At 37.6% G+C, this 27,893-nt stretch overlaps 2 protein-coding genes and 1 long non-coding RNA gene across 7 annotated transcripts in view; all 3 read right to left on the bottom strand.

The window, feature by feature from the left end:
- Window positions 1-27,893, bottom strand: part of LOC125271244 (polymeric immunoglobulin receptor-like) — a 477,349-nt gene that overhangs the window by 440,863 nt on the left and 8,593 nt on the right. The window contains exons 4-10 of one of the 5 annotated variants that reach the window (XR_007185541.1): window positions 14,940-15,263; window positions 14,654-14,758; window positions 14,532-14,546; window positions 14,355-14,433; window positions 14,193-14,230; window positions 14,017-14,073; window positions 13,681-13,913 (exon numbers count right to left, since the gene is read on the bottom strand). Coding sequence is in view for 2 of the 5 variants with exons in the window: in XM_048195296.1 (XP_048051253.1) it covers window positions 14,357-14,433; window positions 14,532-14,546; window positions 14,654-14,758; window positions 14,940-15,263 (521 nt within the window). In the remaining 3 variants the exon portion in view is untranslated. Of the gene's footprint in view, window positions 1-13,680; window positions 13,914-14,016; window positions 14,074-14,192; window positions 14,231-14,354; window positions 14,434-14,531; window positions 14,547-14,653; window positions 14,759-14,939; window positions 15,264-27,893 lie in introns of those variants that run through there. The other 4 variants (XR_007185542.1, XR_007185543.1, XM_048195296.1 and 1 more) reach the window with 4 other exon arrangements.
- Window positions 4,048-4,994, bottom strand: LOC125271303 (CMRF35-like molecule 6). The gene is made up of 2 exons (XM_048195391.1): window positions 4,623-4,994; window positions 4,048-4,511 (listed from the first exon to the last, which is right to left on the bottom strand). Exons 1-2 carry the CDS (start codon window positions 4,651-4,653, stop codon window positions 4,132-4,134), a joined length of 411 nt encoding a protein of 136 aa, XP_048051348.1. The 5' UTR covers window positions 4,654-4,994; the 3' UTR covers window positions 4,048-4,131.
- LOC125271319 lies at window positions 24,037-26,867 on the bottom strand. Its single transcript, XR_007185557.1, has 3 exons — window positions 26,773-26,867; window positions 26,590-26,689; window positions 24,037-26,472 (listed from the first exon to the last, which is right to left on the bottom strand). It is a non-coding gene; the product is annotated as an uncharacterized LOC125271319 (long non-coding RNA).

Below are 27,893 nucleotides of genomic sequence, written 5' to 3'. Positions count from 1 at the left end.
CCATATCTGAAGAATCAGAGGGGTCTGTGGGTAATTGAGGAGTAGCATAAACCATATCAGAAGAATCAGAGGGGTCTGTGGGTAATTGAGGAGAACGAACCATATCAGAAGAATCAGAGGGGTTTGTGGGTAATTGTGGAGTAGAACGAACCATATGAGAAGAATCAGAGGGGTTTGTGGGTAATTGAGTAGTAGAACGAACCATATCAGAAGAATCAGAGGGGTTTGTGGGTAATTGAGGAGTAGAACGAACCATATCAGAAGAATCAGAGGGGTTTGTGGGTAATTGAGGAGTAGCATAAACCATATCAGAAGAATCAGAGGGGTTTGCGGGTAATTGAAGAGTAGAACGAACCATAGGCTTGTTTGAGATGCGCCTAGCCTCGCCTGAAGTTCAGCCGAGAGTAGGCGGCTGCAGTGAGGGGAGGAGTGAAAAAAGTGCAGGCAAGACGGACAATTCTCCGTTCTCGTAGTGGATCAGAACCTACGAGATCAAAGGCGGATATCGCGGGATTCACACTCGTGCGCTGTGTTGCTGATAAACTGGATGTAATTTACGTTCTGTTGCTTTTATATGAAAATAAACATAATGAAGAAGCCACCCAAAGTACTTGTTATTTATTTCCATTCGAAGGATGTGTGTATTAATCATTTTTATTTTAATTACAGACATGTTTTTATATATTTTTATAAATATGATAACAATCACATAACCCATAGAGAGATCACACTGTCAGAGACTTTTGGAATATTCACACATAATTTATACGCATAAAATCATGGTATTAGAGTTTTAAAATCAAACATTTTAAGTCAGATCAATACATCACGGTTGTTTAAACCAATAAGCTTTAAGCTGTTGTCAGCAAGTCATTTCCCATCGTGCTTTTGGTCAGCGCAGTCGTGGAAAGGAACTGCGCTTGACTGCAGAATCTGATGAGGCCGCCTCGCCCTCGCGAGAGGTTTTTGACACACGTCGGCATGACATCAGAGCAAGGCGGCCCACCCTCGGACACATTTCTAACCGGCATGCATCTCGCGGTGATCACCGTTGATCGGTTCTGCGCAGAATTTGCTCATCTCAAACAAGCCTCATATCAGAAGAATCAGAGGGGTTTGTGGGTAATTGAGGAGTAGAACGAACCATATGAGAAGAATCAGAGGGGTTTGTGGGTAATTGAGGAGTAGCATAAACCATATCAGAAGAATCAGAGGGGTTTGTGGGTAATTGAGGAGAACGAACCATATCAGAAGAATCAGGGGTTTGTGGGTAATTGAGGAGTAGAACAAACCATATCAGAAGAATCAGGGGTTTGTGGGTAATTGAGGAGTAGCATAAACCATATCTGAAGAATCAGAGGGGTCTGTGGGTAATTGAGGAGTAGCATAAACCATATCAGAAGAATCAGAGGGGTCTGTGGGTAATTGAGGAGTAGCGTAAACCATATCAGAAGAATCAGAGGGGTTTGTGGGTAATTGAAGAGTAGAACGAACCATATCAGAAGAATCAGAGGGGTTTGTGGGTAATTGAAGAGTAGAACGAACCATATCAGAAGAATCAGAGGGGTTTGTGGGTAATTGTGGAGTAGAACGAACCATATGAGAAGAATCAGAGGGGTTTGTGGGTAATTGAAGAGTAGAACGAACCATATCAGAAGAATCAGAGGGGTTTGTGGGTAATTGAGGAGAACGAACCATATCAGAAGAATCAGGGGTTTGTGGGTAATTGAGGAGTAGAACAAACCATATCTGAAGAATCAGAGGGGTCTGTGGGTAATTGAGGAGTAGCATAAACCATATCAGAAGAATCAGAGGGGTCTGTGGGTAATTGAGGAGTAGCGTAAACCATATCAGAAGAATCAGAGGGGTTTGTGGGTAATTGAAGAGTAGAACGAACCATATCAGAAGAATCAGAGGGGTTTGTGGGTAATTGAAGAGTAGAACGAACCATATCAGAAGAATCAGAGGGGTTTGTGGGTAATTGTGGAGTAGAACGAACCATATGAGAAGAATCAGAGGGGTTTGTGGGTAATTGAAGAGTAGCATATCAGAAGAATCAGAGGGGTTTGTGGGTAATTGAGGAGTAGCGTAAACCATATCAGAAGAATCAGAGGGGTTTGTGGGTAATTGAGGAGTAGCATGAACCATATCAGAAGAATCAGAGGGGTTTGTGGGTAATTGTGGAGTGGCATAAACTGTGCTAGTGTCAGAAGGGTTTTGGGGTAACTGATTATTGCACTGTTTATGCCACTCCACAGAGGGGTTTGTGGGTAATTGAGGAGTAGCATATCAGAAGAATCAGAGGGGTTTGTGGGTAATTGAGGAGTAGCATGAACCATATCAGAAGAATCAGAGGGGTTTGTGGGTAATTGTGGAGTGGCATAAACTGTGCTAGTGTCAGAAGGGTTTTGGGGTAACTGATTATTGCACTGTTTATGCCACTCCACAGAGGGGTTTGTGGGTAATTGAGGAGTAGAGTAAACAGTTTTACAAGAATCAGAGGGGTTTATGGGTAACTGGGTGCTTTTGCAGTTAAGCCTGGTGTCTTTAATCCCATCGCATTTGAGGAACCTGGGAAGAGAAAAATAAATTATTTACAGTTTTGATGAAGGCCATCAAACACGTTCTTATATCAAACAATTTGATTTTACAAACTGCTTCACTGTTTTCTGTTCCAGTTTCAGAAAATTTAGTAGCTGAATCAGCGTCGGTAATAATAAACACACTACATTAAACATCATTTCACATTAATGCTCAAGATATTAGACTCACATTGACTAGTTGTGACCAGCAGGGGGAAGCAACATCTTTCTATTCACTCATTCCACAGACAACAATGTAATTCGCTGGCAAACAACTGTAATCATTATTCTGACAAATAAATGACTGTGACAAATCTCTAAGTTGGTAACATGACATACAAAATTATCTGAATAATATCCAAAGTTCTGAGAACATTGTAAGCTGGGTTACCTCGAGTCTGACGCTTTAGAGAGTCACAATGCATAGCATGAATCCAATGATGAGCAGAAGAAGAATCACAGTCACACTGATGATCAGAGACGACGATGATGATGATGATGATGGTGATGGTGATGATGATGATGGTAACAAAAGACATAAATGCAAAAGACATGCGCGATGGACTAACACTTCAAAGAATAGAAGGTGAAATGGGTGATGCGCATTTACAAGTATCATACTGCTGATTTTTCAGCCAAATTAACTGGAAATACTACATTTGGATTATCATAAGCAAGGTCGGAAATTAACAGGGGCTTGAGGGCAAAAATGTCACCAAAAATTAATAGAAACACACGCACCGTTATGAATGCCCGTCTTTTTTAAGATTCAATTGCTTGAATAGTGGGTGGGTTCGTTATTATCCTTAATGAAAAACACAACAAAACAATACAATGACAAACTTGCTTAAATATGCGCTTTTACATTTTGCTTTGCAACCAAATCTTCATCAATTGTTTTGTCATTCAGAAAAGTGAGCACTGTTAGACCTTGCTGTAGAAAAACAGCCAAATTCTGTCAGTAATGGACTGTAGAAAACAATGCATTCTGGTTAATATTTGTCATATCACACTCTATATCCTCATCCTATAATGCATACAATATTTTGAGCTCCTGCATAACTTGGACAGCAGAGACATCAACAATCAGAATATGAATCTCAACAATGGTGACATCCATTGTAATTTCTGGAGAAAGCAGGCTGAAGTGTGAACCTAAACGCAGGGGTTTTGATAAAGAAACAAGTATACAAATGATAAGCAACAAAACCAAGTGAGAAATAGAAACCAGGAGGCCACCACAGTGGCTGACGAGACAAGAAAACTCAGAATGGCCTTTCTGGCCAAGACAAATCAGGCTGGGAATTCTAGTGTGACCTCCATGGTCGTATCTGGACATGCAGGGAGTTCATATATATATATATATATATATATATATATATATATACATTGTAAACATCCATCCCATTACAATTTGAACAGATAAATGTATGTTTATGGACAAAATGACAAATGAAGAGAATATAAATAACAAACACAGAGCCTTTGAGGACAGTCACATCACTTCAACTGCTCATATATTAAGGATATTCAGTAGGACAGTGAGTCTTCAGCTCTGGTGTTTCTCACCTTTGGTGACTGTTAACCAGATCTCGGAGGTGAAGTCAGGCAGCAGACTGATATCTACACCACACCAGTACTTTCCAGAGTCTTCTGGAGCCAGTCTAGAGACGAGAGCTGTGAGAACATGAGAGCTGGTGTCATCCAGAAGAGTCATTCTCCCTCGTTCAGACCTCGTCTCTCTCCGGGTCGTCTGAACACACTGAGGATCTCTCTGAGCAAACGAGTCGCTCATCTGGCAGAAGAACTTGCTGTTATTCTCGTATGTTTCAGGATATCTGCAGGTGACTGAGATGTTGCTTCCCACAGATCCAGTGACGGTAAGAGCCAGTGAGTTCTCCATCAGCCACAGCGCTGAAAGACCAAGCACTGCTGACAGAGACCGATTCAGAGTTATCATGCTGAATTGTTGTTTATCAGTGATACTGAAGAGTAAAAAGTGCAGTTCTCTCTGATTTAGTGTAATGACAGATATAGTACCTGAGAAACTGATGGAGGTGACGGTTCTCATGACTGCCTGCTTCAACCTCGACTCCCACTACCTGTTCTCACACTAAATACTGGATAGATATTGTGTGTGTGTGTTTGTAGAGTTATACTTCCCTATAAGTAAACACAAACACTCTGACAGAAGTATGATTTGAAAGAAAAAAAAAAAAAAAAAAACTCTTCAGGGCACTGAAGGTGAAGTCTGGCCATCATCCATTCATCCATATTCAACATATTTTTGCCTTATACTTTTGCAATTACATGTTCCTGCCCCATCCATCAACCCATTCATTCATCCTCCCACACATCCACAAATCAATCCACAAATCCATCCATCCTTCCATCCACAAATTTATCCCTCCATTCCTGCAACCATCCATCTATTTCTGCATCCATCCATCCATCCATTCATCTATCCACAAATTCATCCATCCATCCCTGCAACCATCCATCCATCCATCCATCCATCCATCCATCCATCCATCCACCCACCCACCCATCCATCCATCCATCCATCCATCCATCCATCCATCTATCCACAAATTCATCCATCCATCCATCCATCCATCCATCTATTTCTGCATCCATCCATCCATCCATCCATATTATGTTTTATTAACGTAGTTCAGGAGGAACAAGTCAAATAAGCTACCCAATCATTACGTCATCTTAATGATTACGTCATCTCAACCAGCTGTCAACAATCTGTAATCAACGTATCTACCCAATCGGCATGAGTTCAGGCCTGTATATAATCACAGTCAAAACTCACCCAAGGATCCTCGACAGTTTCCAGAATCCCTCCACCACCCCGTCTCCTCACACTCTCTGGGTTACTTCATATAATCTAAAAGGGGGGGGGTACTCTGTGTTCGGGCTGATTACCGAGCTCGGAGCCCTCTCCCCGGACAGCACGGCAAATACGTTTACCAATTTATTTACCTGACTTATTTGTAAGTGTGAACTCATGAACCATCCATCCATCCATCCATCCATCCATCCATCCATCCATCCATCCATCCGTCGACAAATTCATCCATCCATCCCTGCAACCATCCATCTATTTCTGCATCCATCCATCCATCCATCCATCCATCCATACATACATACATACATAAATTCATCCACTAATCTTCAATCCATCCACCAACACATTATTCATTCAATTATCCATCCATCCTTCCATCTGTCCGCCCATCCAGGGAGTGTGTCTGAAATGATGCACCATTTCTTAAAAGGTATTTAAGAAACTGTAATATAAAACTCATAACTCCCATCAAGCATTGCGGCATGAAGTATGTCACCAATGTTGAGATTCATGTGCAGATTCTTGATGTGTGTCTGATTTTTTTTTTTTTTTTTTTTTTTTTTTTTATGTATTTAAAAATTAAAATTCTAAATGTCTGATCTGTGGCAAGAAAGTATTGTTGGGGAAAATAATCGATTAATAATGAATAACTACTTTTGTTCAGTAATGAGATTAGACAGTCATATGATGATGAAAACTATGTCACCTGATCATGTTTGTTCAGGGCTTCCTTTGCAACAAATAGTATTTTGGTAAAAGACCACAAAGAGTCAAACTCCAAACACTGATGCCCATAATGGTGACCAAATATTTTATTTTCAATAAAACAGATAAATAACAGAAATAAAGTCTGGTTTGTAATAAAATGTATTAAAGATAAAAGATTGTAATAAAGATTTAATCACTTCTCAGTTGTTTTCATCTTGGTGAGACTAGAAAATGTTTTGTGATGTCACTGGCTGAGTAAGGAGAGATTTCTTCAATTATTTTGAATACCTACTTTCAGGTATTCATATTTTTTCCTAAAAGCTGCTTGATCATTAAAATTTAATTAAAATAAGAATTTAATTTAAACAAAAGTAATGCAAATGATGGGAACCTATAAAAAAATGGTTCAGACAATTTACCGGCTGAATCAGTGTCTGTAATAATAAACACACTACATTAAACATCATTTCACATTAATGCTCAAGATATTAGACTCGCATTGACAAGTTGTGACCAGCAGGGGGAAGCAACATCTTTCTATTCACTCATTCCTCAGACAACAATGTAATTCGCTGGCAAACAACTGTAAACATTATTCTGACAAATAAATGACTATGACAAACCTCTAAGTTAGTAACATGACATGCAAAATTATCTGAATAATACTCATAGTTCATAGTTACCTCGAGTCTGACGCTTGTAGAGAGTCACAATGCATGACATGAATCCAATGATGAGCAGAAGCAGAATCACAGTCACAAAATTCGCCTGCACAGAATAAGGAAGTCACAACAATAATGAAACATTCACACACTGTGTAAAGTTTAACTGAATATATTGTTTTGAATTAACTTTAAAATTTTAAAGTCCCCCTGTAGTCAACTATTTTATCCCTTAAAACTCATATTTGATCACAAAAATGACATATTTAATAAAATTTTTGAGTGAAAAAATGCCTTAAAATAGCTTGAATGTAACTCTACACCCTTGCCTCATTTAATATACATGGATCAACGAATATGCAAATTAGCCCCGTCTCCACTCACTCCCGCCAGCTCAAAGAGTCTACTGTTGCTGTAGTGACGAGCAGTTTGTTGTTCGTGTTGTGGATATTTAAGAAAAAAGCTTGCTTCGCTTCGTATATTAAATTTAACAGCTGTGTAACTGAACTGCTCACATACCGTAGTAAACATTTGAAGTGGATCAAAACCTTTCATTAGAGTTGTCCTAAAACCTTCTTCTTAGGACAACTTTGATGAAGTTTTTTGACCCACTTCAAATGTTGACTACTGTATTTTTTGATGCTTAAATTGTGTTCTAAATTATGAATTTGTAAAACACTAGGGCTGGGTATCGATTCAGATGTCTCAAATTGATTCAATTTCGATTCTCAATTTTTTTTATTCAATGAATTCAAAAAATTTTCATTGGCCCCACCACAAAAAAATAATAAATGAATAAAATAGTTATTGTTTTTGACCCATGTATAGCCTATTATAATAAATAAGGTTATGACACCAATATTTTAGATACCGGGGAAATTTAACAATTCTCGATACCATTTGAGACCACAGCTAAAACTTCTAATATAAATTTCAAAGATTATTAAAGACAAGTAAATAGTCATTAATTAAAGAGAACAAATAATTAAACTACAAGCAATAGCTCAAACACTGTAGGCCTATATAATCTTCACTGTACAAAATAAATAAATGTTAAACCTTATTAAAGTTACAAAAACATTATTCGGTGAAGATCGAAGTGATTTTCTATATAGTTTGATTAACATTAAAACACAGACAGCTTCTGGAAATTTAGGTGGCTGTCACTTTAAGACTAAAGTGATTATTTGGGTGTGAGCGCCCGCCACGCACACAAAACTTCTCACACAGCGTGCGCAAGTTCTCCTTCACTTGAATGTTTATATTGGCAAAACTTGAAAACGCGTGCAAATTATAAACTTTAATGACCATGCAGTAAAAATTGACAGTACTTCCTTCAACTGTCCAGAACGTCTTTCACGCTGAAATGCGCAGCTGCATCCGTCATGTTCAGCACTAAATGAACGACACCGGCCCTGCTGTAATATCACGCAAGGTAAAGAAGAGGATGACATCTAGTGGAGAAGACTACTAATAAAATTAACGTCAATCAGATATTATGTCCAATGTTTATGGAAATAAATACGGAAAAGTATCGAGAGAGTATTGAGAGGATACTAAATGGATGTCTGACAATTAAATCCTGCAGGTGCCGTGCCTTTCCGTACATGAAATAAATGCACATCCTTGAATGAGCGCGGATTTCCAGCGTATTTACTTGAACTTATCAGGTAAGATTCAGAATTTAGAAAGGACTGAATAGCTCTGTCAGAACTTGACGTGCGATTCCACACTTACTGACATATGCACATGCACATGCTCAGAGCAATATTGTTTTAGCTATGTTTTATAGTATTAAAATATTTCGAAGGACAAAAACATGAACTTTATTGGCTTTACTTAAAGTCAGCTGTCACTGGCACGAGACTCTATGCGCTCGCACACTTGGCACAGCCCTTGCGACGGTTCTGTCAGACACATAACAGTGATTAATATGATTTGCCTTTTGGTTGACTATGTTATCAAACAGCTAATAATGTGTTGCTAATGTTACACACACCGTTCCTGTTCTTCATCTCAGAGTCAGACAGCTGCCTTCTAACAATCAGTATCCTTACAAACGCTTTGAACAACTCAGAACGTCAGTGGAGAAAGGCATATAGTTCATCAAAATATCATGATAGACTCGCTATATTGCTAACACAATTTTTCATATCAACAGAAAATATAACGTTACCGGGATAACCTGGCTTCTCTCGAGACCTTCCTGCTTCAGAGCAGTCATACCCTGCGTTCCATTCGGAAGGGCTCATCCTTATGCCCTAATCACTTCAAAGGGTTTACCCTCCGGAGTGAGAGCTTCGAAGGGATGAAGGGTGTAGGGGTCAAAAAACTATTTTTTTGGAACGCACTTTTGCGTCATCTTAACGATAAAATCAAAGAGGCGCCTTCGTAGTATAGAATAATTCTATATTCTATATTCTATAGTAATATAGAAAAATAATATACATTTATAGGTAAAATCGAACTCCTAACCTCCTGTACCTATAGTGATGTCAAACAACTTCCCTGTGCAAAGGATCATGGGGGCCCGAAGTGTCCATCAGTTGAACCCTTCAAAATCCTTCATTCCGAAGGGCCCTTTGAAGTGGCCAGTTTTGAGTACTTCGGTTCGGAACGACCCTTCAATATGGCGGCCATGATTATTTTCACTCCGAAGTGCCCTTCAGAGGGCGATATATCCCATTTGGAATGCACCGATATGCTAAAGCCTGCCAGCACGTTGTCTTGACTGGTTACAAGGTAGTCTGTGACGTCACAAAAACCCACGATTTAAACCACAGGTTTGAGACTTTCTTTAGATCACTGCAGTTTCAAACATAAAATACTCAGCAATGGTGCTGACTTATGAATTTGCACATGGTTTGTCTTAAAGCATATTAAAAACACCACATAGACATGTAAACAACATTAAACACTTGATTTTCACCACAGGAGGACTTTAACTCAGTACTTCCAATGCACAACAGTTAAAGGGTTAGTTCACCCAAAAATTAAAATTCTGTCATTTATTACTCACCCTCATGCCGTTTCACACCCGTAAGACCTTCATTAATCTTCAGAACACAAATTAAGATATTTTAGTTGAAATCCGATAGCTCCGTGAGGCCTCCATAGGGAGCAATGACATTTCCTCTCTCAAGATCCATTAATGTACTAAAAACATATTTAAATCAGTTCATGTGAGTACAGTGGTTCAATATTAATATTATAAAGTGACGAGAATATTTTTGAAATAATGACTTATATAGTGATGGCCGATTTCAAAACACTGCTTCATGAAGCATCGGAGCACAAATGAATCAGTGTGTCGAATCTGTTGTTCGGAGCGCCAAAGTCACGTGATTTCAGCCGTTTGGCAGTTTGACACGCGATCTGAATCATGATTTGAAACACTGATTCATTTGTGCTCCGAATCTTCCTGAAGCAGTGTTTTGAAATCGACCATCACTAAATAAGTCGTTATTATTTGGTTTTTTTGGCGCTCCAAAAATATTCTCGTCGCTTTATAATATTAATATTGAACCACTGTACTCACATGAACTGATTTAAATATGTTTTTAGTACCATTATGGATCTTGAGAGAGGAAATGTCATTGCTCCCTATGGAGGCCTCACTGAGCCATCGGATTTCATCAAAAATATCTTAATTTGTGTTCCGAAGTTAAACGAAGGTCTTACGGGTGTGAAACGACATGAGAGTAAGAATTGTCATTTTTGGGTGAACTAACCCTTTAAGAAAGAGGGGAAATATGATGTGTAGTCTTCAGCAAAATAAAAAATAAAATAAAAAGTACTTACACACCCAATCAGTTTGTTCTTATGTTCTTCTCTTTTTTTCCCTTACAGGTCTTAGGTGTAAGATAAAATTACACAACCATGTTACATGTGCATGTATGTTCATTTATTTGTCTGCCCTCTAGGGGGCAGGAAAAGCATTTTCCTGTGTTTTGTTTAATTTAATTTATTATCCTCTCTGAGCCCCTCTATAGCAGACAGGAAGCCAAATCTGTTTACCATTTACACTAAGATTATATGGGCACACAAACATATGAAGGGAACAATATGTGAAGTTTGGGGAATAAAGGATTAACAACCAAATTTTTGAACTAAGGGGTATTCTGCTTTTAGTCAACAATCTTAAATTTGGGAGCAATTCAGCGAGAACATACTCTGTGCAGTTTTTGCAATAATAGTGAACCACTGTGACCACATGGTGAGATCACTTTGAGTTTAAATTGTTGACTGGGCTGTGCTCATCTGTCAGATAGTAAAACAATATGTCTGTTGCTTGTCTTATGTGATGAAAGTCCAACTGTGTGTCTACGTGGTGTTAGGTGTGAAAACGCCTCTCAGTTTTGACCAGGAAATTATTCATGAACCACAACCTGTTTCCTGTCCTCTCTGTTTCTGTCTTTAACATGCTTGAGTTCTTTTCTGTTGCCCTTTTGCTGTTTTTCTACTACTAAATTATTATTATTAAATATATATTTCAAAGCATGTTAATCACATGTTAAATACCATCCACATATAGAAAGAAAAAGTCAAACATTTTAAAGAAACAATCCTTGCCAAACTTTGAAGGAGACATGAAAAAGCTTTGGGGTGAATAAGAAATGCTTGTTAGGGTTATTTTCTGTGGTGATCAACAGCATGTGAATGATAATTTTGTTGAACAGAAATAATAAATAATGCAGAACAATTGCTTGAACCTTAAGATTACTCTTTCATCATCATATGAGCTGTGGGAGAAGAGTTGCATTGTTGGAAATGTAGTTTGTGTAGTTTGTGCTCTTCCTGTGGCTGTAGTTTCACCTTCTGTTTAAGTAACTGCCACAGACATTTCATGTTTGACTGAAGCAAAAAAAGTCCTCCTAGTATTTTGTTGATAAAAACATTCTGAAAAATTAGCATCTCCAATGGCAGTTGCTTTTGGGAGCCTCCAAAATGCCTGTACCATTAATGCTGCTTGCAATGATTTAGCAGGATATACAGCTACATATACAGCAGGAGTAGATCCTCAGTATAGTACTATAATCAACATTTTTCATGATTAGGTAATCGTGACAGCTGTAGGCCCTAATAACAAAAACGTGGTAAAGTTTTCACAGTGGGGGTTTAACTGCCTGGCAGCACCATTTCCACATGTAAGACTGATTTCAAATGGAAAGATATCAGCCAATCACAGCAGTGGGCGTTTACACTGAAGTCTCACAGAGACACGCCCCTTAAAACACAGCATCCAAATCAGAGGGCTAAACTCAGGGTTGAAAATAGCCTTTGATTTCTAAATTATGACAATTTTTTATGTAAAAAAAAAAAAAAAAAAAAAAAAAAAAAAAATACTAACATTATTATGTTATCACAAGAAACACTATGAAATAATAATTAAAACAATGCAGTTTATGACCCCTTTAATGACTACAGACAAAGTCAAAATATTAATGAAATAAAATATGTTTCGCTTGCAATCAAGAATAACATGATTTTATTTGTCCATTAAAGGTACAATATGTAATATTTTTGCAGTACAATATCCAAAAACCACTAGGCCAGTGTTATATATTTTGTTCACTTGAGTACTTAAAATATCCCAAATGTTTGCAATTTGTAAATCGTGTGAAAACTGCAATTTTAACCAAGGCTCCGGGACGTGTGAGGAGTCGCCTGTCACTGGCGTCATACCCGCATTACCCTCGGTTTCTGGTTTGATTTTGTAGAAACCATGGAAATACCACAAGACGATTTAATATAGGCTATTACACGTTTTAATAGAAAAGGGAACAACTGTTTTGATATATTTATATACAGAAAACAGATTTTTATTATATAGCTCATCATGTTTAGTCTTTTTTTTCGATTTACCATGCCTCAGAGAAAAACACTATTTTATCAAGTAGCTAACATAGCATAATCAGATGCAGCTTTATTTTTAGTAACAATAATATAGCATTTTCTCCATCATACAATACGTTTTAAAATTTATTTCATGCCATTTATCAACACAAGCCATCCAGCATTTAATATGATATTGTAAAATCGATCTATCTTACTGCAGTGTGTAACAGTGACTCACAGCAGCCGCCGAGTGAACGCACAGAGTAACGTTATAACACCATTTTCAACACACTCAAATGTATCTAATATGATAAACAGAGCTGCGTTTCCTCATACTCATGACCGGAAAAGCGCAAGCGGCGCCGACGACTGTGGCATAATAAAAGTCCTGCTGCTCGTGAGGCGTGTGTTGATCAATCGCTCCAGCTCCTCGTTCAGCTCCACAACACTCGGTCCTGCTCTGCTTCATACTACAGTAACATTAATAATCGCATCCATGAACATGATTTCTTCCCAAGTCCAATCCCTATTCTTTTGCACCATCCGTTGAGGTAAAGACCACATGTCCCAAGATTCCGCTCTAAAACTTGGTGTCATCAAGCTACACCTTTGTTTTGAATGGGCTTCTAGCAACCTCTAGTGGACAAAATTATTACATATTGTACCTTTAAAGTATCTCATGAGATATATATTTAGCTTTTGTTTCTAAGAAAACATTTACATTTATTATATGATCCATATTTGTGTATGTCAGCTGTAAACATAACAGAATCAAATGTAAAACTAATGATAATTACAATAATTGAAGAGCTATTGATAATTACAATAGCTCTTCAGGGACTACGGGTGGAAAATAGCAAGTTGCTAAAACCTGGTGCAATGCATCTCTCATTGTTATATACAGGGTTAATGTTTTATTATGCGTTCTCCCTGTTCAAATAAAAGAAATAAACAATAAAAATAAAAGACCAAATAAATAAGTCATGAAGATGAATCTGATCTTTCTGAACTATAATGAACAGACAAAACAAGCTTGATTATATTATATTATATTATATTATATTATATTATATTATATTATATTATATTATATTGTATTATATTATATTATATTATATTATATTATATTATTAATAAACTCTTTTGTGTTGAGGAGTTCATGATGGAGTGCTTGATTCTCATAATAGTTTATGATCCAGAGCTGTAAAATACAGTTGTAATTGTGTCTCTGTCCTCTGGATTACAGTGACGTTCAGTGTCTTTGATCTACAGTCACAGAAACAAGAGATAGTTAATAGAAAATAAATCTGTTTAAAGTTAGTTTAAAATCGTTTAAAGTTTTAACACATAAATATAATAATTCACTCACACACTGATGGAGATCCAGTGTCTGAAAATCACTGCCATTACAGTCTCTGTTTCAGTACTGTTACAGTGTTGAGCAAGAAATAAATTATGATTGTTTCAGAGAAACTCCTAACACAATTACTGCTGTAAACCTCGAGTTCAATAAATACCCATAATCATCAGTTTCTGATCACTCACCTGTTCATAAAACACTGGATTAAACTCTTCCAGCAGACCTGTGAAATAGATCAATGTTAGATACTCACTTCTTCAATTATAGTTCATAATTATAAGATCCTTTATTTTAGTCCTCATGCATGTCATCCCAAACCCATCCGAGTATTTAGTGTAAAATATTACCTTTATTCTTCTTTTTCTTTCATACAGACTCTATAATCAGTATAAACCAAAGCCTCTGCAGTGTTAATCCCAACTGAATCTGAAAAACACAAGAGGAAAAAAAGAGTAATCAGAAAATAAATCACAAGTTATGTGGACTAATGAAAGTCATGTTGCCATGAAAACCATCTGTCTGACCTTTCACTTCCTGTTCTGACAGACGGTCAGATGTGTCAGGTGAGGAAATAACAGATATCATCCAGATATGAAGAATATTAAATGATTAAAAGATGTTGAGTATGAGAAAGAGATGAAGTGACCTGTCGAGGAGATCCGATGGTCTGTGATTCTGCTGGACGGATTCATTTCTGATTCACTCCTGACTGAAAATGAGCTGATCGTTGAAACTTCAGTGGCCTTTTCTTCTGAAGGTTGAAAGGAAAAATCAAATGTTATTACATTCATATATTAGTACACTCATCTGAAAGCTGCATTAACCATGAATTAAGCAGTACATTGACTTTTATATAATAACATGAAGCTGCTGACAGATTTCCATCTACATTTCTACTGTAGATACATTTGTATGTTACAAGAATCACTTACTCTGTTTAACCAGCAATATAATCTCTGAGAAGACATCAGTTAAAGTCCTCCTTACAGCACACCAGTATTGTCCTTCATCCTCTGTTCTCAGATCAGTGATGGTGACGGTGAAAACTCTGTTCTTCTTGTCGTCAGTCAGAGAGAATCTCTCGTCTTTAGCTGGAAATCCTGATTTAACCATGATGTCTTTATTTCCAATGTACTGACACTGCCCTTTACAAAAATACTTTGAATTGAATTCATATCCAGATTGATATGAGCATCTGATCTCAACTCTCTCTCCTCTGTGTCCTGTAACTGTATCTGGAGCTCCTACAACAACAGCTGAAACACAAATATCATTATATAGAGCTGTTACGTGTGAGCAAGAGACATCAGCAGGCCAGAATAATAACTTACAAATATCATTCATATGAGTCTGATGATCATGTGATAATCAAGAGATCATGTCAAACTGTGTGTAAAAGAGCTCAGAGTCTCAAACTCACCTGTACAGATGCTGGAAAAGAGCAGCAGAACGTCCCACATGATCAACTTTGACAAGAGTTTCTCTTAAATAAATTACCAAATTCTGTGTGACAAACGTTACTGTCGTTCTCTTCCGTACTGAGTGAACAATGAGGCACCAGGTACTGAAAAGAACATTTCCTTCCCCTTCTGTCTCTCTAACCACATCTGTGATGTGTGATGTGTGATGTCACACATTTGTGATGTTTCACTAGTGTCAAGTAGTTACTGGTCAGTCGTGGTACAGCGTTCCTCTCGTGTTCAACGCTAAACTCACTTTAATCACCTCAAATATGTATAAACTGCATGCACTGGATATAATATTTTTAGATCTCTTTTGGTGAAATACTGTCTCTCTCATGACATTGAATGTCAAAAGGCCTAATGGTAAGAATGGAAAGAATGGTAAATCTAAATCAACTGGCTTTATTCAAGTCTAAAATATTACTAATTATTATAAAATATTAACATCATAATATGGTGTAATTTGTCTATTAAATTGCAGAATGCAAGTTTCTCATGATGAGACATATTCAGATTTGGAAAAAAAAAAAAGTTTCATTTATTATATTTATATGTTCCATATTTGTAAACATCAGCTGTAAACATATCAGGATCAACTGTAAAACTGCAGCAACAATGATAATCACAATAAAAAAAAAAAAAAATAAATAAATAAATAAAAAAACAGACAAAACCAGCTTGATTCTGATGTATTAGCATGGTAATATATGCTAATATTCAATAAAATTCTATATAATTAATAACAAGAAGGTTGATGATGGTCCTCTTGGTTTTTAATATGCTTATAAAAGTATTATATTATATTATATTATATTATATTATATTATATTATAGTCACTGACAGCTGTAGTTGATAGCTCATGAATACGAGAGATCCTTGAAACAGTCTTTAATTATTACTCACAGGGATTTACAGGAGAAAGAAACACAACCAACTAAACTTTCACGGCAGAACAAGAAACCAACTGAAACTGAGTGCTTAAATAGACAGAGAACTGAGGAGAACTAATTAACAAGACACACCTGAACCAAACGAAAACAATCAATTATAAACCAGAGAAACAAACAGAGAGAGACAGAGGGAGGACTGAACTAATTGTCCGTTTGCAATCATATGATTTTGATGACGCACAAAATTCAGATGGAGGGTAGGAAGTGAAAAGCAGAATGGACAAGATAGAGAAAAGTCCCTAATGTACTGGTTTAGACACTATTGCAAGAGAGGTATAAAGAGAAAATCACAACATATGTTGGATGCAATCCTTAAGTTATAAAGAGGAGCAATTTTTCTACTGAGTTGGAATATTTGCCTGTCATCAACTGGTTGCGTAAAGCACCTCAAGTTTTTCCCTTAAGTATGAGACTTAAGGCGTGATTTCCCCGTACATATGGGAATGACTTCAGTGTGTTGCAATGCAAAACGATGCAAAACAATGCAAAACGTCTCAGGTTACGCATGTAACCATGGTTCCCTGAGAACCAGGGAACGAGACTCTGCGTTTGAAATGCTATGGGGAACGTCACATGTGACACGGTGTCTGAAAGCCAAATATCCAACAACTCCAATCCCTATTGGCCAACGACAGCCTATGATGTAATATGGCACAACCCGGAAGTATAAAGGAGCGCCTGGAGAAACAGTCAGTATCTATCGTCTTGAGGGACTGTTCAGCAGGCAGCAGGCACCCTTGGTTACCCATGTAACCATGGGTTACGTATGTAACCATGTAACCTGAGACGTTCCCTTTCGAAAGGGAACTCGCTCTGCATTTAAAAATGCTATGGGGAACGATATACCCACGCCGCCATGCTTAAGGAGAGTGCATGCCAAATAATATGGCTGAGACAAAGGTCAAGCTGTTTCGAGGAAACGCTTAGCAACTCCCCCTGGGGTCACACCAGGCTGTCAGTGACAGCATTCCCTAATGCCAACAGCCCAAGCTAAGCCTCAAGGAGGCCTTCCATAGAAAGACTACCAAGGCCGCTCAAGGCATCTGGGACCAACTTTTCCAAGGAAAAATGGTTCCTTAAAGGGAATGTGGCCAGGGAACCAAAAGGAGCCCTGGCCAGTCACTAGAGGGGAACAAAGTTACCCCCAATGCCACCAGGGAGGCTGACCTGTCTGATGAAGGACAAACTTAGTCTTAGTCTTGAATACAGAATCTCCAGAGACAGTATTTCTTCAGAATCTTCAGAGAAGAAAGCAGATAAGAGTGACTGCAAGAAGGGAAACTTAAACCCATGCGTAGAGAAGGGCATCCTGGAGAGCAGAACTATAAACCCTCGTATTGATGGGAGTATAATCCGCTCATCCTAGGATCTACTCAGCACCTGATTATTTGCCTGAGGAGGCTGCTAGAAACCCTGATACATTGGAGCACAAACCAGCCTAGGGCTGATCCTCAGGAGGAGGCCTCATGGAGGCCTACAACCCATGATCAGCTTAGGGAGCTAAGCACTATTACACAGACAACCCTAGCAGGGAAGTACAGAGCTCGACCTAACAGGTAGACCATACTGTGGGCACATAATCATAGAGGCCAGAAAGGGGCCTACATGATGATAGTAGCTTTATATGGAGCATGACTCACATACGAAAAGCATTTTGTCATATTAGTAGGACATTCCATGTTGGACTGAAAGGGCCACCTTGAACACCTCTCTTGCTGGGAGCAGGACATATGACTTAGTAACAGCAGTTAAACGTTAAAGTGAACACATAACAATCCACCTAACACAATCCAATGAGCAATGTACTTGGTAAAAGAAACTTTTTACTCTTTAAAGCAAGAGGAGTACAACGTACGCCAACACGCACTAAGGAAGGCCTTTGATGGGCCTATGACCTCAGCGAACACATGGCATCAGCTTGTGGCAGTGTTTAAAGCAAAGAAGTGTATTCAGTAGGATACTGATAGCTCTCTAGTGAGAGGATTACACTACAACATATGCTAGTATGTTCAAAAAAGGCGACCCAGAGGGCCTAAAACCTTTAAGACATACAGCGTTAGTCTAGTGGCCATTAGGGTTCTAGGAGCAAAATAGAACCAACCTAGATACTAGGTAGCTATTTAGCTCAACTAGAGTAGAAACCCAGACTCAAGGAGGCTGATGTAGTTAAAACCAAATCGATTACCGATGCTACTGGCGTATGTGATTGATCACCTCCTTTAAAACCTGCTTTTCCTCCTTGAGTCCAGCCATCTCTGCACCTTGATCCGAAGAGGTCCAGTATGGGTCCATACTGGACCTCTGGCCCTGTCTCAGAGCCTCAGCTCGAGATGGGCCAGCCTCCTGATTAACTACATGCTCAGAAAACTATACAGGAAAACAAGGTCTTATTTTAAAAACATAAAATATAGACACAGCTTATCTTCCTGCGGCTAAAAGACTGAAGATTCCTAATACTCCTTTTTCTCAACATGAAAGGATAGAATCTAGGGTTCTTTTAAGCCTAAAATATCCTCTCATTATCAAACCGAAAAAGCGGGCCGACAGAAATAATCACTATGGGCCCCGCCATAAGCCTGACCATAAGAAGTATCTGAGCATGATATATGTCTATAAAATATATATACATGCATATATATATGAGGTGGAAGAAGAAGAGGAGAGGGTAGATATAAATCGCCCTTTTGTAGCTGGGGGATCGATTACAAACGCAGCGGTGTTTACAATCGATCACCCGTCTCACTCACGCTTCTTCCTCCTTCCGTCTGTCTGGTGCTCAGATACAAATTTGAATGGCTAGGGGTTTTTCCATGCCCTCCCGATCTGAAACGTAGAGATCAGAAAGGAATGACAAGCTTATGGGAGCTGCAGCGTTCATGGACAGAAAGGAACTGCTCGTCAAGCCATCCGCGTGCGGCCCCTTTCTTAACGTGCCCTCACAGCAGCAGCAGCCTGCCAGAAGCACGTCCCAAAAACACCAGCAGCTGCGCCTTCACAGCAGCCAGAGGAGCGTTCGCTGCCGGACGCGATGATGTCAAACATGGATGTCATCGTCATCCAACAACTCATTCTTGTCAGCCCCGGGGGGGCTGAGAGAGAATACAACTCTCTCAAACTTCCCAATGAGCTCACCTGCAAGCCCCATGATTGCAGCCACCGTTTTGCCTCAGCACAAACGGGGCCAGAATCACAGGCACAGATGCGGACACCTCTTCCCTCGAGAAGAGTGCCAAATGAGAACGGAGTGTCCCGATATGAAGACGCTCACAGTAAACAACAGACAAACACACAGACAGCGCCCTCAAGCACTGTCTATGCGCTCCTCTCCAGACAGAAAACGCCCAGAAATGTGTATATCAAGTGTTAAAACCTGGGACACGGATGAACACACTCTCTTGAACGTTTGTAAGGCATATTATATATTCCCTTACCGGAGTCGATACAATCGCGATCACAAAGACGAAAATATACTGACTGTTTCTCCAGGGGCTCCTTTTATACTTCCGGGTCAAGCCATATTACGTCATAGGCTGTCGCCGTCCAATAGGATTTGGAGTTGTTGTATATTTGGCTTTCAGACACTGGGTCACGTGTGATGTTCCCATAGCGTTTCAAACGCAGAGGGTGTTCCCTCTCGAAAGGGAACATAGGCATTTCATAGTGCTTCCCTATGTAGAAAATCACTTCCAGCCCTCCATCTGCATTTTGCGGCACCCTGTGACGTCATGTGCAAACAACCTGTTAAAAGAGTAGAAAATAAACAATGAAACTTAAAAATGAACAGACCAGAGAAACAGATAAAAAATAAAAACTAGAAATGTGACATATTATAATTTATTATATTATATTATATTATATTATATTATATTATATTATATTATAATTATATTATGACAATAGTTTATGAAACACATCTGTAAAATACAGTTGTAATTGTGTCTCTGTCCTCTGGATCACAGTGACGTTCAGCATCTTTGATCTACAATCACAGGAAACATTATTAAGTTAGTTAACAGAGAAAATATCTCTATTTACAGTTTTAACACAGAAATATGATCATTCACACACAAATTGCTGGAGATTCAATGTCAAAGTACTGAAGATCAGTAAAAAAACAGTTTCTGTTTCAGTGTCATTACAGTGTTGAGAAAGAAACAAAATCTGTGTTTCAGTGAATCTGCTAACACAATTACTGCTGTAAAACACTTCGAGTTCAATAAATAACCATAATCATCAGTTTCTGATCACTCACCTGTTCATAAAACACTGGATTAAACTCTTCCAGCAGACCTGTGAAATAGATCAATGTTAGATACTCACTTCTTCAATTATCATATAGTTCATAATTATAAGATCCGTTATTGCCATCCAAATTCCAACTCTAGGCAATCTTCAGTCATTTGTTGTATGCCAAAAATGCTGAAACATAAGAAAAATTACTTTAGTGTAAAATATTACCTTTCTTCTTCTTTTTATTTCTCACATACACTGTAATCAGTGGAACTGCTATCAGGAGTAAAACCAAAGCCTCCACTGTGACGATAATCACAACTGAAACAGTCAAAAGAATCATAATAGAAACCGGTTTACAGAATGATTAAATAAAAGACTAGGGGGAAAAAAATGGAAAAAAGAAGGATGTGAGGATTATTGAAAGTTATGTTGCCAATGACAACCATCAGTCACTTCCTGTTCTGATGACAGTGTGATTTAAAGGGTTAATTCACCCAAAAATGAAAATTCTGTCATTAATTACTCACCCTCATGTCATTCTACACCTGTAACATCTTCGTTCATCTTCAGAACATAAATTAAGATATTTTTGATGAAACCTGAGAGGTATATGACTCGTCCATAGACAGCAATATAATCAACACTTTCAAAACCAAAACAAAAATAATGACTTTATTCAACAATATCTTCTCTTCTGTGTTATTCTCATGTGTTGTTTACGTCCAGCGCTTCCATGTTTACGTCAGAACATCGGCTCAGTATTGGCCTGCTCCTGCGTCAGCATAACACATGCTGATCATATGATCAGATTCAGCCAATACTGAGCAGGCGTTCTGATGTTCTCTGTACATCAGTTCCCTGATGTACAGAGAACTGAAATATAAATGTCTGTTTGATTCTCATCTCTCGTGATGAAAGTCAAACAACTGAGCCAACATACATTGTCTTTGTGTGCGTTTGATGTTGAGGGGCAATGTGTGTGAAAATGCATCTCTGTGAAACTCAGGAAATGAGCTCAGCTCTGAACTTTAATGCTACACACTGACCACAAGCAGTTTTGTCTGTGCAGCGAAGCTTCTTTTTTCCTTTCAGTATTTTATTTTTTTCTTTTCAGTATTTTTATTTATTTATTTTGTATTGTGTCATAATGGAATGCAAACCAAAAGGACTTTGGACAATTAATATCTAAAAAAAAAAAAAAAAAAACTTTATTGGTCATACGCTTCCTTTCATGACACACGAGAGCTTTTATAGGCCTACAAATCTTACTTTATAACAGAATGGAGAATGCATCCTTCATAAAACGTATTCCTTTCTTCCTGAATAAATGTATTAGTTTAAACGTTTATATGCTCTTTAACACAATTTTTTTTTTTTTTTTCAGTGCAATTAAAGACTACAGGGGGTTTCAGCAACCAATCCATCTCCACACTGACCTCTTATGGACAACATATGAAAATAAAATATAGACTGAACCGAAACATATTAAAAGTCAAATGTTCAAACCAATTTCCTGTGATGTGAGTTGAATTATGGGTAATATTCCTGTAGTATTTCCTGTTCTTGTTCCTGTTTCAGTTTCTGTTTGATGAGCTGAAAGACACCAGTGACGTGTGAATGAGCTGATCATGTGATAACAGAACAAATATCATTGTTTCGTTATCTTGCCTCCCGAGTCTTTCTAATTTCTTCATCAGTTCAGTTCAGAGAATCAGTCTGAAACTCTCAGAAGCTATTCTGACTTTCTGAAACTCAAATACCAGTAATACTGTGCTCTTTTATCTGAGAGTAAAAAAGACATTTATTGCTCATCTTACATGATTCAGAGTGTTTCCATGTGGTGTTCGATGAGAAAACGCCTCTTAGATTTGACCAGTAAAGTAAATAATAAAATGCATAATAAAAACAATAAAATCATTAATTGTTAATTCAATTTGTAAGTAAAAATCAGCTTTTAATAAGTAAGAAAGTAACAATAAACAAGTCTTTAACCAAATATATCTGAGTACATTAATGTTGCATGAGATCAAAGGAAGAGAAGAAGAGCGAGTGAGATGCAAGAGCTCATAAGCTTTGCCAATATTAATACTAAAGTTCAGATCAGAACAGGAAGAGTATGTTAATAATGTCAAAAATATATTTTCTAAGAATCAGCTCTGGCCTCTTGGTTTTATATTCTGCCAGCGTAGAGAAATATTGTGGTTTAACACTATAGAAGCAGCGAGAGCCAAATATGTATCTTCACCATGTCTGGACATTTTAATATGAATATACAAGGTCCAAGCTAATGGACACTGATCACCATTGAGGTGACTTCAACACAATTACAGTAATAAACAATATAATTTCTTACAGTGGCATGATTAAAGACCATTTTATCATGTCATTTCACAGTAAAACTAGAATAGTAAAAAATGACTGTGATGTCAGGATCATTTTGTTGATGATTAACAGTAATGCGTAAGAAAATGACCCAAATTTCACTGTAAATTTCTGACTAAAGTAATTTATTGTAAAATAATACTCTTTAAGCCAGTAAAGTCCCATTTTACAGTGTATCACTGATACTGGCCTTCACTCATGAAATGATACCATTAAACAAATATTTACAATATACTGTCTTTAAGTTGTTTCTACATTAATTTGAAGAGTAACAGTGAAATTATTACAATATAAAAATATTAAAAACTCACAACAATGTTATTAATTGTGATTAAAAATTGCAAGGCAAGGCACATTTATTTATAAAGAATATTTCATACACAATGTAAATTCAATGTGCTTTACATATGAAAAGGAAACAAATACATACGAATTAAAAGATAAAATGCATTAAAACAGTTCAGTAAATACAGTGCAATCAGTTAATACAAGTAGAAAATAAAAATTGATTAAAATAATATAAGTTTAAAATAAAAAGAGGATACATAAATAAAATACAGTGCAATCAGTTCAGACATAGCACAGCGCTCATTCAGTCATGCATGTTAGCTCGGACTTGAGGTCTAAATTTTCTAAATATTCAGTGTTGGTTCTGGGAATGTAAAGTTTTCGTTCTAGAGGAACACTTTTTATAAGGTATAATCTTCTTCAAATGTTCTTTCAACTTAATTTTGATCTAAAATTCAACATTGTAGGAACGTTGATTTGTAACATTCCAAGAACATGAAAATGTTCAGTTTCCTGAAACATTCTTTCAATCATTCAAACACCTGCTGTGAACAAACACTGAGAGAAAGAGAAATAAGAACACAAACTACAACTTTCTTCAGCCACAGCCTTAGATGAACTGAAGATAAAAGACATTAAATCTCTGAAGATCTGATTAAACAACTCCACAAACAGCATTACCAGCTTCACTTATTACTAACCAGACTGACTTTATTTCTGTCACATGTCTACAGAAGATCTTAATGAGATTAACAAAAGTTTAGATGTTGATGTCTTACTGAAAATGTTTAGTTTGAGGTCACCACAATGGAGATCAGTATTTGCTTTAGTTGAGCTCTTCACCCTTGAATTTTGTAGAGGTGCTTCTTATTCAGCAATTGCAGATGTTTTCAGAAAACAATTCTGCATTGATAAAGCAGATCAACATGTCTGTTTCAATAACAGATAAATGACTGCATTAAATTGGTTTAAATAGCTGTTCATTTATTTATTTATTTTTGCTTACTTCTGGAATTGAAATGTTATATGAGAAGGAAATAATAAACTCAAATGATGTGATAACTTTTTGTAACACAAGTGATTTGTGTAAAATTGTCAAACTTTTAAAAGTTAAAAATGACACACTTAGACATCAGCAATCTTCATACAAACCTCAACAATGGTGACAATCTGTTTGGGTTGGAGCTGCGTCAAGTTGATTCCTAATTGTCTGTTTTTCTTCTTAAAATCAAATTCATAACCTATTTTTTTTCCTTTTACAGCGGGTGAACAGATCCCTGACATTTTCCTATATAAAAAAAAACAGTCAGATTGCCTTGATATCGCTAGTTTTATCTGACTTCCCAAACATCCGCTACTAGCTTTAGCCCGTTAGCAATAGTAGTGTGTCCTCACTAGCATTTGTGCTGTTTGCAATTCTCACTCACATTATTATTCATCTATTCTAATGGCGAAGCTATCAGATGTGTCTCTACCTTTGAGTGTAGGTGAGGACATGTTCGAGCTGCATGCGGTGCAGTTGGAGCTGGAGGCCGTGGAGAAGCAGATCCACAACCTACTAGAGAAGCAGGCCGAGCTACGGGATTGACAAACAGCGCAGGAAACATCCCAGGCTGACGCTTACCAATCCGCTGCAAGTTTGCAGCGTGATATTAACAGTCCTGGTTCCTCTACCCTGTGTGTTTATCTGCACAGGGCCCGAGCACCCAGAACACGTTATTCCCAGCCCTCGTTCACACTGGCACCGACACACCAGGGACCGTGGGTGCTTCAGCAGTGGAAGGCGTGATCCAGGCCTTGGAACCGGACCTCTCCCCCTTCGCCACCCCGTGGTCTTCGGCATCTCCACGTGAAACTGCTTCTATTCTCTTCACAAAACGAGATGCAACGCTGTGGTCATTGGAGACTCAATCGTCCATCATGTCCACACTACCTCAGCTAAAGGTAAGGTGCAGTCACTGTTTTCCTGGTGCTCGTGTTCTCGATGTCTGGGGTGAACGACACCCGGCTGCGGCAGATGGAGGTTCTGAAGCAGGACTTCAGGAGCCTGATCGAGACGGTACACAGCACATCGCCCGCGACGAGGATCATTGTGTCTGGACTGCTTACAACGTAACGACAAGGACATGAAAGGTTCAGTAGATTATTTGCTTTAGATGAATGGTTAATGTCTTGGTGTAATGAACAGAAGCTGCTCTTTGTAAATAATTGGAATCTTTTCTGGGAGCGACCCAGGCTCTTCCGTGATGACGGCCTGCACCCCAGCAGAATAGGAGCGGATCTTCTTTCAGAGAACATATCTAAGACGCTATGCACCGTATGACTAGTAAGTCAAACCTCAAATCAGTCTGTGTTCTGCCCACTTAATTGATACAAATGTGAGTGTAGTACAGTCTATAGAAAATGTGACAGAAATAAAGTCAGTCTGGTTAGTAATAAGTGAAGCTGGTAATGCTGTTTGTGATGAACATGTTTGAATGTCTGGGACAGACAGAGAAAATGATTTAACAGATTACATGAGTTTTGAATGCACAAACTCTTTTGCATGTGTGGCTTTTGATATTTCACTTACGCACGTCAACATATTTTGTTGATCCTGGAACAACATTCCAGGCTGACAATTTAGTCTTAACCCTATTCCTACCCCTAAACCTAACCCTACCCATAAGTTATCCCAAAAATCAGAGGGAAATGATAGATGAATAACACTGATGTAGAAGCACCAATTCATGATTTTAAACCTAAACTTTACATAATCTGTAAACTTGTCCCTCAAAGTGCTTCACGCACTGTGAGTGTGTCGTAGGGGTCAGATGATCTGGACTTGAGGTCAAGAGCTGCATATGTGCCTGCACTGGGATCAACGTTCTACAGGGAAACGGAGAGAAAGACTTACAATACAAACATTGAAACATTGTGAGTTCACATCTCAATCAGTGTCTGTCAGTTTGCTATGAGATGTTTGAGCAGTCTCATAATTTCCCAACATATGATGTGATATGACTTGAACACAAGTTGGACCAGCCATAAAAAAAATTCTAAATATATAAAAAAGCTAATTTTATTCTTTTAGTACTATTTTCTGTGATTCTTTGATCATCTCACCTCGTACTCATTTATAGATCTTCTGTTTATCCTTTTCTTCCGACTGTCAAAAACACAAACAAGTAATTTCATTGTTTCATGTACAATTAATAATCAAATATCTTTATGAATTAGTTTGAAAATATATTTATGTACTTTTTATTGATAGATTTTTATTTACATTGTAAATATGATGATGATGATGATGATGGTGATGATGATGAATAATCCTCCAGATGTCGCTGCGATCACAATCACATTCCTACCAGCACCATGATGAACTGAAAGAGGAAGATCATCATGATTAACTCTCCAAACTGATGAATGATGTGAAGATACAGGAATGTGTTAATAAAAGCTTCACCTGTGACAGTTACAGCGTCTGATCTCTGAGATCCATGTTGATTGTGAGCCTGATGCTGCGTTCACACCGAACGCGTCTGATTTACATGTTAAAGGGTTAGTTCATCCGAGGGGAAGTGTTTAGGGGAGTTTGCGAGTGCGTGTCTAAAACTGGAGTGAAACGCAGCCACGTCTTTAACTCATTTTGTGTGTTTGAGTTCGTCGAGGTAAGATCTCCATGGGTGAAAACATGAAGACACTGGATAGCCGCTTTATAGTATGAAATGAAGTTGTGCTTGTAAAAAAAATGAGGCACTAACATTGTTCTTCATGTTTGATACTGTAAAGCTGCTTGATTTTAAGCAATTTATTGAATAAAGTGCTATATAGTAGCACTATATATATATATATATATTAAAGTGATACTGTTAGAAAAGATTCTGAATAAATCTGTTCTTTTTAACTTTTTATTAATCAGTAAATCCTGAAAATAGTATTGCAGGTTCCAAAAAATATTCAGCAGCACAACTGTTTCCAACAATGATAATAACCAAGTATCAAATTAGCGTATTAGAATTATTTCTAAAGGATCATGTGACACTGAAGTAAATAACACATAATTGCTGCAATGAAAATATATTTATTTTTACATATTTACTAAATTCAAATTAATTGAAAGTGAAAAATAAATAACTTATTTCATGTTATGACCAACACAATGTTTATATTTGTTTTTATATGATACTTTTTATATAAATATTATACATTTATATAAATTTCCCAAAATTTCCAATTAATTCCCATAAATTCCCGTAAATTCCCATAAATTACTATTAAGTTTCCAAATTGGAATATTTCCAAAATTCCCCAGGTTAAGATCCCGTTGAAAGTTTCCAGAAATTTACCAGAAATTTTCCGCCCCTTTGCAACCCTAAATCTGACCTTGCTGTGAAAGGCCTGTTTGTGAAACTCTTGGTGGTTTCTTGCTTCTCTTCCTACACCACACCATCAGCATCATGAAGAAGATGATCACCATGATGACTAACCCAACACTGACGTATATGACAGACCCTGAATGTGAGATGTGACCTGTAACACACATTTAAGCCGCGCACACTTAACGATTGTAAGGCTGATTATGAA

Source organism: Megalobrama amblycephala, linkage group LG7 (genome assembly GCF_018812025.1).
Source record: "Megalobrama amblycephala isolate DHTTF-2021 linkage group LG7, ASM1881202v1, whole genome shotgun sequence".
Lineage (NCBI taxonomy): Eukaryota > Metazoa > Chordata > Actinopteri > Cypriniformes > Xenocyprididae > Megalobrama > Megalobrama amblycephala.
Note: the sequence above shows the minus strand (reverse complement) of the source record. Positions and strands in the feature narration are given on the sequence as shown.